Source organism: Aotus nancymaae, unplaced genomic scaffold (genome assembly GCF_030222135.1).
Source record: "Aotus nancymaae isolate 86718 unplaced genomic scaffold, 86718_ANA_hifiasm-v0.15.2.pri h1tg000158l, whole genome shotgun sequence".
Classification (NCBI taxonomy): domain Eukaryota; kingdom Metazoa; phylum Chordata; class Mammalia; order Primates; family Aotidae; genus Aotus; species Aotus nancymaae.
The window spans coordinates 2,541,140-2,558,640 of NW_026988573.1; the positions used below are offsets into that span (position 1 = coordinate 2,541,140).

The 17,501-nt window shown below is 58.8% G+C and overlaps 1 protein-coding gene across 2 annotated transcripts in view; it reads left to right on the top strand.

Moving 5' to 3' along the window:
* The window catches only part of COL5A1 (collagen type V alpha 1 chain), a 199,860-nt gene that overhangs the window by 39,295 nt on the left and 143,064 nt on the right, over nucleotides 1–17,501 (top strand). For both annotated transcript variants that reach the window (XM_064371726.1, XM_064371727.1), the window contains exon 2: nucleotides 12,970–13,137. In XM_064371726.1, the coding sequence (XP_064227796.1) occupies nucleotides 12,970–13,137 (168 nt within the window). The remainder of the gene's footprint in view (nucleotides 1–12,969; nucleotides 13,138–17,501) is intronic.

A 17,501-nucleotide genomic window follows, 5' to 3' on the forward strand; every position in this document is an offset into this window, starting at 1 on the left:
AGGTCTGCTCTGCAGCCCCCATGGCCATCGGAACGGTGGGATCCAGGCCTCTTCGGTGTGGGTGGGCTCTGCCCTTGCCTGGGACATCCCCCTGCTGTCCCGCGTGAGCAGCCCGGCTGGCTGGGTGGGTTACGTGCGCCAGGGACATGCCTTGTGTGGCCGCAGACTATGCGTCGTTGCTGCCAGTTCCCTCTGAGATTGTGTCTCTCTCTCCATCTTTAGGTTGGCCACACCCCCTGCAGGAATCCCTTTCTTGCACCTGCCCATGTCCACCTGCCCTCCTGTTGAGTCCTCTCTTCTGCATGACTTAGTTTCAAGTAACATCGTGTGTGCATCGAGGGTGGTCTTTTCATCCTGAGGTGTCACGGGCTGGGCAGTCAGTGCCTGCAGGTGAGGGGTGGTGGCAGGCGTGTGCACTGAGCCTTACACGGGGCACCCGGCTAGTGTCTGGCCACCAGATGCAGGCTGCTGCAGAGGTGGCCGGTGTCCAGACCTCAGGCCAGCCTCGGTGGCAGTGGGAGGTGGGTTGTCACGGCCTGTGGAATGAGTTTCAGACTGATCCCACCTCTGAGTGTGGTGGGTAGGGAGGCGTGCCTCCCGACTGCGGCCCCTTCCAAAGCAACATGCATTTCTCAGCGGGGTGACCCCCCCCACCCCCAGCTGGAATTTCACCATAAAATCTCCCCGCTCTGATGCCATCTGTCAGCAGCTTCTCAGGGCTCTGGACTTTCTGGCCAGGGAGGAAAGAGAGACTGTTCTGGGAGAGGAAAAAGAGCAGGATGCCCAATGAGGTTCTCCAACCCCCAGACCTGGGGGTCAGGACCGGCCCCAGGACCTTGGTACAGGGGCTGGGGCTGGGCAGGGGTTCCCTTCTGTGGTCCTTTCTGAGTCGTCTCACTCCCCAGGAGGACTCGGGATGCTGGAAGTGTCTAGACCGGGGTCTCCAGCCCCTAGATCTTGGACGGGTGTTCGTCCGTGGCCTGTTAGGGCTGGGCTGCACAGCAGGAGGTGAGCAGTTGTGAGCTAGCATTCCCGCCTGAGCTCCACCTGCTGTCAGATCCGCAGCGGCGTTAGATTCTCGCGGGAGCGCAAACCCCCCTGTGAGCTGCGTGTGCGTGCGCGGGATGCAGGCTCCATGCTCCTCGTGAGCGTCTCATACCTGACGATCTGAGGTGGAGCAGGGTCATCCCAAAACCATGACCTGCCGCCTGTCCGTGGAAAAATTATCTTCCACAAAGCCGGTCCCTGGTTCCAGAAAGGTTGGGGACGGTTTAGACGGCTGGTTTAGATCGCGGAGTACATGCCACCGTCACTCCAGATGGGCCTCCTGCCAGAGTTGCTGTGAGAATTAGACACAGCCCAGTACGTCACCTTCCTTCATGTCCAAAAGGAAGACTGAAAGCAAGAGGGAGGCCTCCCAGGGCAGGGCGGAGGGTCAGGCCAGTGTTGCAACCCGAAGCTTTGCAGGCTCATCGACGGGACCTTCAGGGTGGCGACGTCCCTGCCCTCATCCCTCCCTGCGCAGCCACCCTTCATGCAGCCGTCCACGACGGGGCCGTTCCCCAGCGCCCCTTTCCATCCTGCAGCAACCCACCTGTCTCTGTATCCATGCTTCTTTCTCAGTCCAGCATCTTTCTCCCTGTTCCTCCGTCACCTCTCTGCGTGTCTGCGTGTCCGTCCTTGAGTGAGTGCCCGGCCGCGGTGCGTGGTTGAGACAGTGGACGTGGGAGGACCGGGAATCGGCAGTTTTCTCCACCGCTGCCTGGAACACCCCGTGGCATGGTTCCACGGGACAGGCGTGGTGACGGGGCTGGAGCTAAGTGCCGTCGGAACTGGATGGCCCCTGAAGTGTCTGCTTTTTGCCAGGGCAGAGCCTGGGAGGAGGGAGCGGGGATCAGGCTGGTGGCTGTTACCCCCTGCTGGGGCGTGTCTTGGGGCTTGCTGGATCAGGCTCACATTCAGCGGCTCTGTGTTGGGGTCACGCGGTCTCTGCCCTCTGTTATCCCAGATGCCTTTCAGGTCTTCGGTTCTCATCAATTCTCAGTTCATTTGGAGCCCCCTCTTCACTACTTGACACCCTTAAAACAATACCCTGCTGTCAGCGCGGGCGCCTGACCGTCTTTTGTTCCTTTCTCTCTCTGGGCCTGCTTGTCTTCTGTCTTGTATTGAAGGAACAGTCTCCGAGGCCCTAATCTGCAACCCCGCAGTCCCTCCCGGCTGTGTCCCCCGCACTGTGGGGCTGGTCGGAGGAACTGGGGAGGGGCCCCGCTGGTCTCCAGTGGCCAGAGCTCAGGTTGCCTGCACGCTCCAGGCTGGGTACAGGACTCCTGTCAGCCACTCCCCTAGCGAGGCCACCCGGCAGCGTGTCCTTCTTACGGATACTGACGCTGGGCCTCCAGGATGGGACCCACTTTGCCCAGGACCTTGGGGCTTGTACATGGGGGATTTGGGGTCCAAGCCAGTCCACCCCAAGAGTGGGGTGGTGCCGGGTCAGGCGGGCCTGTGCCTGGGGGGAGGGTGGTCTGGTGTTGGACACAGATGAGCCCCAGGTCGTGTGCACAGAGAATCTCATAATAACCAATGCCGTGAGAGCAGTGACGCCACCTCCTTCAGGGATAACACCCCCGGAGGCTCTTTGGACGGGCCCTTCATTCTTCAGCAAGGAAGATTCACTGGGAATCGTGAACAAGCGCAGGGCCTGTGGGCGCCTCAGAGCCCACTCGGGGCAGCCGTCCAGGCAACGGTTCACAGAGTCTCCTGGCCCGGCTACAGGCCCCTTCTTCACCCTGTAAACACTGCGGGGCGTTGCACAGCTGTCTGCATGTGGACTTAGCTCGGCCCTGAAGGCTCTGATGACAGATGAGCCTGGCAGGTGATCAGACATTTTTGCAAAGGCTGGTGGCGTGGAGGGATGGGGACAGCAGGCCCCTTCCAGGTTCGAGCTCCCCGCCGGGCACACACTTATCTGTTCCTCCATGACCCACAGCTGAGGACACCAACCAGGGTCCCCGCCGTGGAGGACGGAGCTGGCATCCTGACCAGCCCTGGCCAGTTCCCAATCGCTGCTCTCTGCTGGGCCATGCCCTGTGAGGTCCTGAGGTGCAAAAGGCCTTGAGGTGGGGCTCGGGGGGCTGGCGAGGAGGGTGGCCGTGCTGTGCACTGCACAACCCTAGGGGCCGCTGTTCTAATGCATGTCATGGGGTCCTGCAGGGCTGTGACACTGGCGAGGACATGGCATGGCAAGAGCCAGGTCTCCCGGGAAAATCCTGCAGGGCCGGAGAGGTGGGTGAGGGTGGGGGCTTTGACATCAGGCAGAGGAGCTGGATGCTGATGGGAGCTTTTAGGTGGGTGAGGGAACCTGATTTGGCGATGTGGCAGCGAGCGTGGGGACAGGCTGGGAACTCGGGCTCAGGTCTCCAGGTATCCACCCTGGACTGCAGCCCCGGGCGGCAGCGGGAGAGGCCAGGCCATCTGCCTCCCAGGATGGTGTCCTCCGCCTGCCCTGCAGCCCCCAGGCCCTCTGCGCGTTTTCCATCCCGGCCCTTTCCTTTGTTGTCTGGTTTAGTCATTGAGGAGGAATTTTAGTCGGAGCCTCTGTTGGTTTTTCGACCTGCTGGGTTGACCTCACTGATGAGGCCGCATGCCTTGCAGCGGGGCTGGGGTGGAGGGGCCTCAGCGCTGGGCCAGACCCGCACTCGTGGCTCCGTGGCTCAGACCTCAGCCTTGGTCTTTGAGAGCTGTGGCTCTCTGGCTTCCGGGAAACATAGGAAGGGAACTAGGAGGGACAGCGCCCGTCCCCGGGTCCGCAGGGCCGTTTTACACACGCAGAGCAAATTGATGGCTTTGTGAGGAGTTTCTGCGAGCATCTGTGGGCACCAGGCTGTGCAGCGCCCCTGCCCCCCCAGAGTTCACAGCCGTGGAGGAGATATGTGCCGTCCAGGGAATGCACGTCGCAGTGATATTGTGACAGCGGTGGGGCCACGGGCGGGACAGGAAGGGAGGCTGCCAGCTGTGTCCCAAGAGGCCAGCGTGTGCCTGTGGTTTCAGGAGCCTGTCACTGGCTCCAGCGTGGAACAGCGCCGGACGCTGAGGGGGCTCCCTTGCAGCCCCAGCGCAGCACCAGCCGCCGAGTGACCTTGCTGGCCTTCCCCGCACCTCGGTTCCTCTTTCCCAATGAAGGCTGTTGGCCCGGATGCTGTTCACTACTCCTGGCTCTAAAATTAGGGTTCTAGCCCGAGAACTGTGAAGACTTCAAGCTTGGGGGTTATTTACAGGCTCTCAAGTTTTCTCTTAAAGATAAGGATATTGACTTTGGGGCCTGCAGAAACCTCCCCTCTCTCCCTCTCTCTTCCTCTCTTTCTCTGTCACTCCCTCTCTCTGTCTCTCTGCAGATAAGTCTCTCTCCTTCCCTTTCTTTCTCTCACCGTTGTCTGTCCCCACAGCTGCCTCCCGAGCCCCTGAGCCCCAGGCCATTGTCTCCAGGCCATTGTCTCCAGTCCATCCTGGTCCCTTGGCTGAGCAGGCCACAGACATTTGGCAGGACGTGTCCTGGGCTCAGTGTCTGGGAGTGGCACTGAGTGTCTGGCGGTGACCTCTGGAGGACGGGCCATGGAGCTTTAAGGGCCAGGCAGAAATGCCGCCCTGTTCAGGCTGGGGGCTGGACTGGGTGTCCATGGAGCCCACAGCACCGTTCTGTTGGGTGCCAGGGCCCCGGCCAAGCGCCTCGCCTTCCCCCAGCCACACTGCCTGGACGCTGGATCCTGAGCAGAGCACTCTATCCCTGTGTGACCCGAGAGCTGCAGCTCCCTTTAGCCACCACAGCAGGCGTGTGGAGGGGACTGTGTGGGTGAACATGGGGCAGAGAGACCGGGCTGGGCCAGCACACTTCCCCAGAGACCCCAGAGACCCAAGAGACCCCGGAACCGACAGAGCCTGCCCAGTGCTGGGGACAGAGTTGGAAATAACCTTCTAATGAGATAAGGAGATAAAGATGATCCTAGAATCCTCCCACAGCTCCCGGTGGGGTCGGGGTAAAGCCTGGGTGTCTCAGGAAGGGTGCAGGAATCCCAGAGGTCAGGCAGGTGGGGAATCAGCGCCAAGGGGGCACTCCTTGACTGGAGTAGCTGTGGGCACTGCTCCGGCTCAGGGGGGCACCAGACTGGGGACCTGAGGAAAAGTCACTCCCGAGTGACCGTGAATGACCAGGTGGAATCTTCTGGTGTGTTGTGATTCTGGGGCTGGGGGAGCTCCCCTGTGCCTTTGCCAGCAAAAAGGAGCAGACTCTGATGGATGGCAGATGCCCAGCCTTTGTGAGGAAGGACCATGGCCAGCACGTCGTCTGGCGGGGACAGACATCCTGGGCTTCACGGGCAGCCTACCCAGAGCCAGTGGTTACAGATAAGGAGCTTGTTTGTGGGGGTGTCGGGGGAAGGAATTAGAGAAAAGACCCAGTGCGGACCCCAGCAGCCTCGCGAGGAGTGTGCCATCCCAGGGCCTCAGACCCAGCCTCCTTCCCGGGCAGGGGCAGCACCATCCCCTCTGTTCACAGCTGCTCTTGCTCTGTGAAGGCTGCCGGGAGCCGGTGAGGGCAGAGCGAGGGGGGCTTTTATTTTGAAAAGTGGAATGGCTGTGAGTTGTCGGGGTCACCTCCTCCCGGGGCAGTGCGGAGGCTCCAGGTGCCCCTGGCTGCAGGAGTCCTCGAAAACCAGCAGAGAGGAAACCTGCGTTGGCCATCCCGTCTCACCTCCAAGCTTCTGCCCTTGTGAAAAAAGGGCTTTCCTCCTGAGCCTGTTGCAGGCTAGTAATCATTCCTCCCTGGGGAGGAGGGCCAGGGAGCGGGGAACTGATAGCTAAGGAGGGCCAGATGCTGCACCCAGAGATAGGCCCTGTTTAGTAGCAGATGTTGGGATCTGACTCCAATTGGCATTAACATAAAGGTGGATACACTGGTTTCTGTAGATGAGCCTCATTCAGGCAAAGCTTGATCCAGCTACCCAAACAGTGTGGCCAGTCTTTCTCTCTGCATCCTCTTACACCCTGTCCCAGGTTGTTGTGTGTAGAAGCTGTGGGGCCACTCACTCAGTCATTCAGCGAACGCGGCTGAGCGCCCAGTGTGTGCAGGCTCCTGCCCTGCAGGTGAGGGCTCTGTTCCTGTGCCCTTTGGTGCTCCCTCTCCATCAGCGCCACCCTGCCTGGGGGTGGGTGCTTGTGTCCTGGTAGCAGCTCATCGCATCCCCTTCTCCAGGGCCCTGGCGCCCGGTGGGCTTTTCTGGCTGATTCTCTTTTGTTCTGAAGCCCCCGTCCCCACTGGGGAGATGAGGCACTGAGGCCAGCACTTGACAGGGCACCCCCTGAGCGTCTCCATTTCCCGAGACTGGCAGGATGGGTGCCATGGAGCGCCTGGGCTCGGTTCTGGATTCCATTCCGAGGACATATCTGTGTCACTCAAGAGAGTGGCCCCAGGCCCTGCTCCCCTTCCTGAAAGCGGCCGGCTTCTGCAGCGTTTCTGTTGTTGGTGGAGAAGCATCCTTTCACGAGGGGCTCCACTCCCAGGGGCTGCTGAGCCTGAGAGGTGCCCTCCAGCAGGGCAGGCTGCGTCCCGGCCAAAGTCGCCCCTTCCTTGCTTCTGAGTGCTCGGAGGAGTGCCGGGGCACCAGCAGATGGCCGGGAACTGATTGACGTTCCCGCTAAAAGCAGCTGTCTCCTTCTGTCAGCTTCTGCAGGTGCCAGAGCCCTGTGCGATGTCCAGCAGCCCTCCTTGTCCTGGGGAAGAGAGCGCTGCTGGGCTGGGCTCTGTGATGCTGCCCCACTGGGCCTGGGCACCTGGCTGCTGGCATTCATCCTTCTCAGCAGGACTGTGAGCCTCAGGCCTTAGGGGAGCCCAGGGCTCTGTCCTCCTGCCCCACCAGCTTGGTTTCAGTCCCTCATCTCTGGTTCCTTGTGCTGGGCCACATCAGTCCACTGCTGCTCCAGGCCAGGAGCACCTGGACACACTGAGCACTGGGGTTCCTCAGTGACGAGCACCGGGGTCCCTGGGCGACGAGCACCGCGGTCCCTGGGCGACGAGCACCGCGGTCCCTGGGCGACGAGCACCGGGGTCCCTGGGCGACGAGCACCGCGGTCCCTGGGCGACGAGCACCGCGGTCCCTGGGTGACGAGCACTGGGGTCCCTGGGCGACGAGCACCGCGGTCCCTGGGTGACGAGCACTGGGGTCCTTGCATGCCCTGCAGCTGTTTGACGAGAGGGCAGCAGGCCCCAGAGTGACATGGAATGTGGTAATTCTGGGTCAGCTCTGGAGGAGCAGAGAAGCTGAACTCCATGGGTGATCATGGAAATGCCTGTTGGGGACAGAGAAGGTTATCCCAGGGTGGTTAGTGGAGACATGTCGTTGGCTGGTGGAAAGGCTGACTACTTAGCGGGGCAGTTGTAATTGTAAAGTTGCTCTGTACCTCCTGATTTTCACCATTCACATGCTCATTTATTCACTGATTGATCCATCCACTCACCCACCCATGCACCCACTCATCCATCCATCCACCTACCCATCCACCTATTCACTCGACCACTTCTCCATCCATCCATCATCTATCCATTCATCCATATATCCATCCATCCATCTATCCATTCATCCATCCACCATCCATCCATTCACCATCCATCCATCTACTACACATCCATTCATCCATCCATTCACCCACCCATTCACCCACACAATCCACCCACCCATTCATCCATTCATCCATCCATCCATCCACCCACCATCCATCCATCCATCCATCATCCATCCATCCATCCACCATCCATCCATCTACTACACATCCATTCATCCATCCATTCACCCACCCAATCCACCCACCATTCATCCATTCATCCATCCATCCATCCATCCACCATCCATCAATTCGTCCATCCATTCACCCACCCATTCATCCATCCATCCATCCACCAACCATCCATTTATCCATCCATCCATCCACCATCCATCCATTTATCCATCCATCCATCCATCCACCATTCATCCATTTATCATCCACCCATCCACCATCCAACCATCTGCCACCCATCCATTCATCCATCCATTCACCCACCCATTAATCCATCCATCCATCCATCCACCCATTCATCCACCCATCCATTCGTCCATCCATCGACCCACCAACCCACCCACCCACCCATCCATCCATCCATCCATCCATCCATTCACCCACCCATTCATCTATCCATCCATCAATCCATCCATCCACCCACCCACCCACCATCCATCCATCATCCATCCACCATCCATCCATCATCCATCCACCATCCATCCATCCATCCATCCATCCATCCATCCATCCATCCATCCTCCTCCTCCTCCTTCTTCTCCTCCCCATCTGTGTTGAGCTCCTACTATGTGCCAGTGCTACAGTCTTGCTTGTATTTCTTATCAGGGTCTTTGTGCTGTCTTTTGTGCGTCATGGCAACCACCCAGAACTCAAACACTCATTTCCAAATTATTATCCTTCTTCTCCTTTCTTCTTGTTCTTCTCCTTCCTCCTTTTCTTCCTTCTCCTCCCCCTTCTTTTTCTCTCCCTTCTTCTCTTTCTTTTTCTCTAGACTAGGTTATGCTCTGTCACTCAAGCTGGAGTACAGTGGCTCGATCTTGGCTTACTGCAGCTTCCACCACCCAGGCTCAAACAAACCTCCCACCTCAGCCCCTCCAGTAGCTGGGGTCACAGATGCGCACCACGAAGCGCAGCTAATTCTTGTATTTTTTGCAGAGCTGGGGTTTACCATGTTGTCCAGGTTGGTCTCCACCTCCTGCACTCAAGCCATCCGCCTGCCTCAGCCTCCCAGAGCACTGGGGTTCCAGGGTGAGCCACCGCACCCGGCCATCAAATTCTTTCCAGTCACCTCCCTTCTTCCTTAAAACTGACCTTGCTGGTGTCCCTTCCTTTATAGGTCTGGGGACATGATACCTGGTTACGTCCTCATGAAAATGGGCCCCTGGGATACCAGTGACAAATACTTCTACTTGTAAAAGTGCGGGGGACGCAGAGGCCAAGTTCTCTAACTCTGGTCAACTGAGGGATGGGGAAGATGTATTCCTTGGGTGAGGGGGGCTGTGCAGGATGCCTGATTCCTAGGAGCCGGGGTTAAACACCGCCTGTGACATGAAGACTCTGATGCCAGTGGACTTGTGCTGGGCCCATGCCACATAGACGGCTCCGGGAAGGCTCCTGGTCTCAGTGCACACAGGTGGTGGGAGCAGGCCACTCTGGGGAAAGGGATTGAAGGTGGGGAGTTAGGTGGATGTGTCTCCAGGAGACCTGGCCTGGTGGGGTCAGGATGCCCCAGTCCGCTATCCCATTTGGGGTCGCACCACCGTAGCGAGGCTGCCACCCATACTGCAGGAAGTTGCTGGTGCCAATGCCACCCGGTCCCCAGGCCGTGGCATGCATGGGGGTCTGGACACCAGGCCCACCTCCATATGTTGTGTCTGGGGATATGGCCCTGCTGGCTACGTGAGGGCATGGGAGGCTGCCACCTGCCTCTCGCGGTCCAACTCCACGAGTCTCTCTGATTGGCGGAATCTAATTTGCACCCTGCATCCTTGTGCAAAGGCACCTGGGAAATATAGTTTTCAGCTCCCCAGACTGCAGAACAGGACGGCGCCCAGGGGAGGTGGGGGTGGGGCTTGGGTGACGGAGGCCCAGCGGGGAGCCAGCTGTTCTGTGGGACTGACCCATAGGTGATCCGGTCATGGCGAGGGTTGCAGCGAAGCAACAGTCTTTGCTTCATGAAGCTTCTGGAGCTGGCCCTCTGTGCGTCACGTCGGTCTCAGGAACCTCTGCACGTCCGCATGGTCCTTTATTAAAGCGTGGGTGCCAGGCTGGGTGTGGAGACCACACGGTGATGCCGCCTCCGCCTTCACTGAGCACCTGGGCCGCTCGGTGGGTCCGATGGGAACCGCTGGTGCTGGGCTCCTGCCTGGCTGTCTAGGAGGAAAGGGCAGAAGCAGGGGTTCTTGTCCGCTGAGCTGGGCAGTGCTCCTCTCGCTGGCCTCGACCCACTGGGGGCCACCCTCTGGTGGGGGATGACACTGGCCTCAAACCCACTTCCACCTGTCCCCAAAGCTCGTGCCGTGTCCAAGTGGAGTTTCCATCCTGATGGAGGCTGGAAGGAAAGCTCCTGCAAGTCCATGCTGCCAGGCTCCTCCTGGCCTCACCACACCTTTGCTTTTTAGAAAGAAAATTAATGATTTCCTCCACTCTGGCACAGGAAGGCCCTGGCCGGCAGCAGGGGTGGCGTTGGGCCTGGGAAAGGTCTGCTGGCCTCTTAACTTGTTGCAGCAGAGAACTATGAACATGTCCACCAAGCCTGCTGGAAAACAGCTCTGGCCTTCAGCAATCGAGAAAACAGGCTTGCAAGCCTGAGTCTGGGAAGAGCATCACGGGCCTGTCACGGTGCGAGTCCAGGAAGCCCCGGCCGGGATCCCTGCTCCCCGGCCCTGGCCGCTGCCCGTGTTGTAATTGAGTCTTAGGGATGGCCCGGGGCTCGGTGCTGTGTCTCAGCAGGTGGGCCGGCAGCTGGCGCGGTCCTCGCTTCCCAGGGGCTGCATCCAGGCCTGGGGCTGTGCGGGGCCACCTCACCAGGCACCTGCACTCGGCGTTGCTTCTGAAGTCAAAGGCAAAAGCCCCCCAAAGCCTTCTTTGCAGGGGCCGGGTGGGAGGCGCCACGTATGCCTGAGGGAGTGACAGAGCTGGGTGGGCTGTGCCCTGCTTGGCAGCCGAAAGCCACCCAGGAAATCAGAGAGGCCATGAGAGGCCAGCCTGGACGCAGGGCGTTCTGGGTCCTGGTGCCACCCCTCCGCTTCATAACTGCATCTACGCCGTGGTGGGAAATCCTCAGCTTCCCCCTGTCTCTGGCTTCTTGATGTAATTGGCAGAGGACTGCAGCAAAGCCAGGCTGTAGAAATGACACCGTCGGAGGCAGGGACTGCAGGATCCTGGGACGCAGATACTGTGGCGCCTTCCAGAGAACTGTGGACGGGAGGCGCTTCGTGATCCTGATGTGTGGCTTCGATTCCCTCCACCCTGGTATCCTCCAGAGTCCCGCCCAGGCTGCTGTCTTCCCCGCACCATCAGCTGCTCATGGCCTGAGTGGGGGTGGCATAGAGCCCTGTCTGCACCTCCCTGTGGCCTGTGCACCAAGCGCAGTGCCCACACTGAGTGCCCCGGAGGTACAGGGAGTGCTGGAGAGGCAGCGTCCTCCGTCTGTGTGCTCCTGTTGCTGAGGGCCTGCTGGGCCGTGCTGTCGTCTCTGGCGGCCCGGCCACCTTCTCCTGGGGCAGTGCTGAGGCTCCAGGTGCCACTGGCAGAGAGGAAACCTGTGTTGGCCATCCTGTCTCACCTCCAACCTTCTGCCCTTCTGTAAAAACTGGGACTTTCCTCTTGAGCTCATTTCAGGTTTATAATCATTCCTCCCTTGGGAGGAGGGCCAGGGAGCAGGGAACTGATAGCTAAGGAAGGCCAGATGCTGCACCCAGAGATGGGTCCTGTTTAGTAGCAGATGTTGGGATCCAACTCCAATTGACTTTCACATAAAGATGGATACACTGGTTTCTGTAGATGAGCCTCGTTCAGGCACAGCTTGATCCAGCTACCAAAACAGTGTGGCCAGAGTCTCTCTCTGCATCCTCAGGCAGGCACTCTCCACCCCCTCGAGAGACAGTTGCCAGAAGCTCCAGGCTCCTATTTGGTGTTTGGAGCCAGCAGAGCAGGGAGGATTCCTCATTCCCAAAGGAAAAAAGTGTCAGGACGGAGCTTCCCTGGCCTGGCTGGTCTCCTGTCCATCTCTGAGCTGACCATCTGGGACAGGGCGGTGTCATGCTCTGATTGGCCAGCAGAGGGGGCACGGCCAGCCCCATCCACACCTACTGGGCAGGCAGTTGCTGGCTGCTGGGTTCCTCCATCCCACTGGCCACCCCAGCGCATACTGCTCTGCTGCTGCCACGCCAGCTTCGAGTTTATGTTCTCTGCCGGGACTCCCAGGAGCCTCTGCTTTGTAGTCACAGGAGCAGTGCTTTCCCCGTGAAGCTGACCTTGTTCAGGGTGGGTGCCTGGGTTCACGCCTTGCGGTGGATGCGGGTCCGGGGTCCTCCTGGTGACGGAGAAGGAGGCTCTGGCAGATGGGGGCCATCTTTTGTGTTTGAGGGTGACCGCTGAGCTCCCTGGTAACTATCATGGTGTCAGCTGGCCAGAGGTCAGCTTCTCCCCTGCTCTTCTGCGAGAGCCCCTGGATCAAGGGTCAGGAACCTTCTGGAAGGGATGTAGGGGCTGCCCTTCCCTTGTTCTGGCCCTGCATGTCTGGTGATGTGGGCAGGGGTCTTCAGGGCCAATGGAAACTGCACACCAGCTATAAATGGTCACGGGAAGGCGACAGTCCAGGTGGATAATGAGGGAGATGAACTCTGCCAGTGACATCCCTGTGGCCTCTGGAGGGCCCTCTGGCGGGGCGAAGGCTCTCAGGGCTGCAGAGCAGATATTGTGACCCGCTGGCTCTCCGGGGTCCCTGCAAAGCACCTGCAAGGTGTCCGGCTCAGCTGCGGGGTTTCTGTGTCCTGCCAGCATCTGCCTGGACTGCCCTCCTTACGTGGCCAATGAGAAGCCATATCTGGGAGGCCGGGTGTGTGGCCCCTGCCAGCCTCAGGAGCCTTGAGGGCACATGAGGAAGGTGGCTGTCATCAGAGCCAGGCAAGCCTGGGTCAGCCCCTGTGTGGCTGCTGGTGGGGGCAGGGATGGGACCCTCCTCCACAGCGCTGTGCCCTGCCTCGCCCAGCATGCAGCTCTGAGCTGGTCCTGGGGCCCTTTTGAGTGCCGGGATTCTCAGTGGGGGATGGGGGTGCTTTCCCGTTATCCCAGCTTCTGGTGCTCCCAGGCGCTCCTTTCCCCTCCATGGCTAACCCCGCTCCTCCTCTGTCATTTCAGCTCAGCCAGCAGACCTCCTGAAGGTTCTAGATTTTCACAACTTGCCCGATGGGATAACAAAGACGACAGGCTTTTGTGCCACGCGGCGATCTTCCAAAAGCCCGGACGTCGCTTACAGAGTCACCAAAGATGCGCAGCTCAGCGCGCCCACCAAGCAGCTGTACCCTGGTAAGAGCCGCACGCTTCTGTCCCGGTGGCGGGTCCCGTTGGCCCCCCGGCCTCCAGCTGGGAGCAGCAGAACCCGTGTGGTGGCAGAAACAGGCTGGGTTTTCCGGGAAGCCCCTCCCTTGCACGGGCCCTTTTTCCCTTCACAGCAGTGGAAGTGCAGTTGCAATGGTGGGACTTTGTCCTTCTCTGCTGGATGTGGGTGGGTGGGAGGGAGTGGCCCGGCGCCCCTGACTTTCTATCAGGTGCGTCTCTGGTGGTAGCCGGGCCGCCAGGACTCCTGCGGGAGTCTAATGGGTCCTGGGGGATGAGGTGGGGAGAAACCTTGGGGTCGTGGGAAAGGTAGTGCTTCCAGACGGAAGTTTAACTGAGGGCAGTGACATTAAGGGACACATGAATCAAACGTCATGACTCCTAGCAAGAGCGCGCGAGGCTTTTAATGAGAATTAATTGCCGAGTGCTGGGTCTCTGCTTCTAATCACACACCCGGAGCGGGAGGCAGCAGCAGCTCTAAGATGCAGCATGCAAGTGTCCCTGTCACCCAGGCGTGGGGCCGCACCCGTCACAGTTAATTAAACCCTCTGGGCTTATCTGGACGTGAGTAAATGAGCCGGTGATGAAGAACCTCATTTCCTTGCTAACTCAGCCGGGTGCTCCTGGCCTGACTGAAATGAGCTCCTCTTTCTGATTCAGATAAGAAGAGGGTGGGGGTGCAGGGCGGGTGAGCTCACTTCGTGAGACTCTCCGTAGTTATTAGAAGACAGTGCAGCATCTTCTTGGCGGACCTGGAGGTGACCCCAGCATTGAACCCACGACCCGGTGGCCTTTGAACGAGCCACGGTGTTTCTGATGCTCCTGTCCCCACTAGGCCCCGAAGGACACCCTCCCTGGGGGGCTGCTTCCGCCCCCACAGACTTGCTGTCCGCACACTCATTCCCAGCCATTGCCAGCCCCCCGTTCAATCCATCGTGACCTTGAAGAGGGTGTCTCTCAGAGAATCTGGGCAGTTCTTTTTAAGAATGATTTTCAGAACGAGTTATTTCAAGAAATAACCCGAGACGCCAAGTCGCTGCCTGGCAGCTCGGTGGAGGTAAGGCGAGGTGGTCTGCGAGCGCTGGCAGCCCAACTTCCCTTAGACAGCCCACCTTTGGGTGCCAGAGTGGCCCTGGGCTGTGCATCCCCAGCCTTGAGAGTGTGGAACTCATCAGCACAGACGGCCTCTCCTCAAAAAGGACTGCAGCCTTTGTGAGGCTGAGGCAGGCAGAGGACCTAAGGTCAGGAGTTCAAGACCAGCCTGGCCAACATGGCCAAACCCCATCTCTACTAAAAATACCAAAGTTGTATTTTTTTAAAAAACAAATAATACAATTTGTATTTTTTTTTTTTTTTACAAATAATTGTATTATTTGTATGATGTGGTGAACACCTGCAATCCCAGCTATTTGGGAGGCTGAGGCAGGAGAATTGCTTAAACTCAGGGAGCGGAGGTTGCAGAGCCAAGAGGCCTCCCAGGAACGCTCCCAAGCTTTTGGAAGAACATCTCTTTTGGAATCAGCCACGGAGTGCTCACTTGCCCGGAAGTTACACCCTTTTCCGCCCCAAGGCCCAGGTGTAGAATTCGCGACCCAGAGAGCCTGGGAGGGCTGGTCTGGGGAAGGGCTTCAAGAGCCGATGGCCGGGGACCGTGTGGACTCTGGGTGTGACACGCTGGGGAAGGGAGGGCTCCTGCCCCTGAGGGGACCTTCAGCCACTGTGTTTAATCTTACCTGTGTCCCCAGTTCTGGGGCACTGGTACCACTGCCCCCTGCCCCGTGGCTGACACCCCGTCCTCCCCTGTGGCTCTCCTGCATCTCGGGCCTGGGCTCTGGAATCAGCCTCCCTTGGGCAGAATGTCCTATTGTGCCTCGCTGCCCCCACTGGGCTACCCTCAGCCCAGCCCCTCCTCGGCCACCAGGGCCCAGCTGGAACCTCACCCACCCCCCAGGTTCCTGGCCCCCTGTCTAAAGTTAGCCACACCCCCTATTCATTTCCTATCCTTTGGCCTCTTTCTGCCACCCTGCCCCACCGCCCCCTGCACCATTTGCAATTATCGTTATTATTATTGAGACAGAGTCTCGCTCTGTCGTCCAGGCTAGAGTGCAGTGGTGTGATCTCGGCTCACTGCAGCCTCCACTTCCCAAGTTCATGCGATCTCCTGCCTCAGCCCCTGAGTAGCTGGGATTACAGGTATGCTGTAATCCTAGCGCGGAAACGCTTGCCTGATTTTTTTTATATTTTTGGCAGAGACAGAGTTTCACCATGTTGGCCAGGCTGATCTCTAACTCCTGACCTCAAGTGATCCTCCTGCCTCGGCCTCCCGAAGTGCTGGGATTACAGGTGTGAGCTACTGTGCCCCACCTGCAATTATTTAATTAGCTGGTTGGATGATTTCTGTTTGTATGGTGGGAGTATCACTTTCTGAGGTCAGGCACCATATCTGTCCCTTGACTGTGTTGCCCTGGAGCCTGGCACCCATCAGTGTTTAGTAGGGAACTAATCACCGTTTCTTGATGGCCTGATCCACTGCAGCGAGCGGTGTGCTTCGTAACTGTCAGCTCGTATGATTCAGTGTCAATGCAGATGCATTTATTGCACTCCTACTGTATACCTAAAATGCTCTAGTGCCTTTGGACTTGAGCAGAAGTAAAAATGAGAAGCTCTGAGGGAGTCATCAAGCCTCTCCCGAGCCACCCCTCGACTGTGACTTTCCCTAGCGAAATGAAGTATGAAGTGTTCGACAGCCGGCCCCCCGTCCCAGAGCGCCCAGACGGCATAGATTATAAAGTGTCAGCGTCCCGGCTCACGTCAGGACTTGAATGGGCCATCTCACAGTGACAATAAATCCATTGTTATTTTGCCAGGAGAGAGATTAATGTTAAACATAATTTATCCTTTCGGGTTTTATCTGAGCTGAGAAAATTTGTTACCATAGAGATTTCAAAACTTGAGAAACGGCATTTTCATGAGCTGCGGGAGACGGGGGTTTGGGGGCCGCGGTGCCTCGTGCTGGGGAGATGAGCCTGCCCGACTCGTCCTTTGATCTTTTAAGACGGAAGAATGACTCTGGCGCGCAGGGTGGTGTTGGGGTGGGGACGGGAGCCAGGTGGCCCTTTGCGATGAGAGCGAGGGAGTGGAATCAGGACCTGTGCTGTCTGTCCTGGGTGTGGACGGGGACCCAAGTGCTTCAGGTGAGACCCCACCAGGCCCTCGGTGCCCCACACACTCCCAGGGACCCCGTGGGACCACCATGGTCCTGCCGGCAGCCTTGCCATCTGGGACCCCCACTGTGGGTGGGCACGGCATGTCCCACTCCCTTGCCATCGGTGGGACCAGCTATGGCCGTTATCTCCAGGGTCCCCCTTCCACATCCCCACGTGTGGAGGGGTGACGCAAAACCGATGGCTGGCCGGGTGCGGTGGCTCACACCTGTAATCCCAGCACTTTGGGAAGCCAAGGTGGGAGGATCACCTGAGGTCAGGAGTTCAAGACCAGCCTGGCCAATGTGATGAAACCCCGTCTCTACTAAAAATACATAAATTAGCCGGGGGTGGTGGTGTGCACCTGTGGTCTCAGCTATTTGGGAGGTTGAGGCAGGAGAATTGCTTGAACCTGGGAGGTGGAGGTTGCAGTGAGCTGAGATCTCACCACCACACTCCAGCCTGGGTGACAGAACAAAATTCTATCTCAGAACACACACACACACACACACACACACACACACATACACACACACAAACACATAAACAAAAAACAAAGCTGATGGCATGTGTCTAGACATGGGAGTCCTGAGCCGGTTCCTCTGTGAACCTGCCTTTCCCAGATGGCCACACTGACTGTCATCACCCCCCCCCCCGTGATGGGCTATCCCCTGTCATCACCCCCCCCCCGGTGATGGGCTGTCCCCTGTCGTCACCCCCCCCCCCCGGTGATGGGCTGTCCCCTGTCATCACCCCCACCTGGTGATGGGCTGTCCCCTGTCATCACCCCCCCCCGGTGATGGGCTGTCCCCTGTCATCACCCCCCACCCCGTGATGGGCTGTTCCCTGTCATCACCCCCACCTGGTGATGGACTGTCCCCAGCTTTGGGGGCAGGGGCCTTGGCCAGGCCCACCTGGGCCCAGCCTCCTGTGGGAACGGCTGAGTCATGGCTCGGAGCTGGTCAACACAGGGTGCCTGACCACAGCTGGGCAGCCCTGCTCCGTGTCGGCCCCTTAGTGAGGGGTTCGTGACCCGCAGGACGGGCCTCCGCTGCTGCAGCCTCCAGCGCTCACACGGCCTCTGGGTCGGCCTGTGGGGGCCTCTTGTTTTGCAGGCCCTTGGGAGCTCTC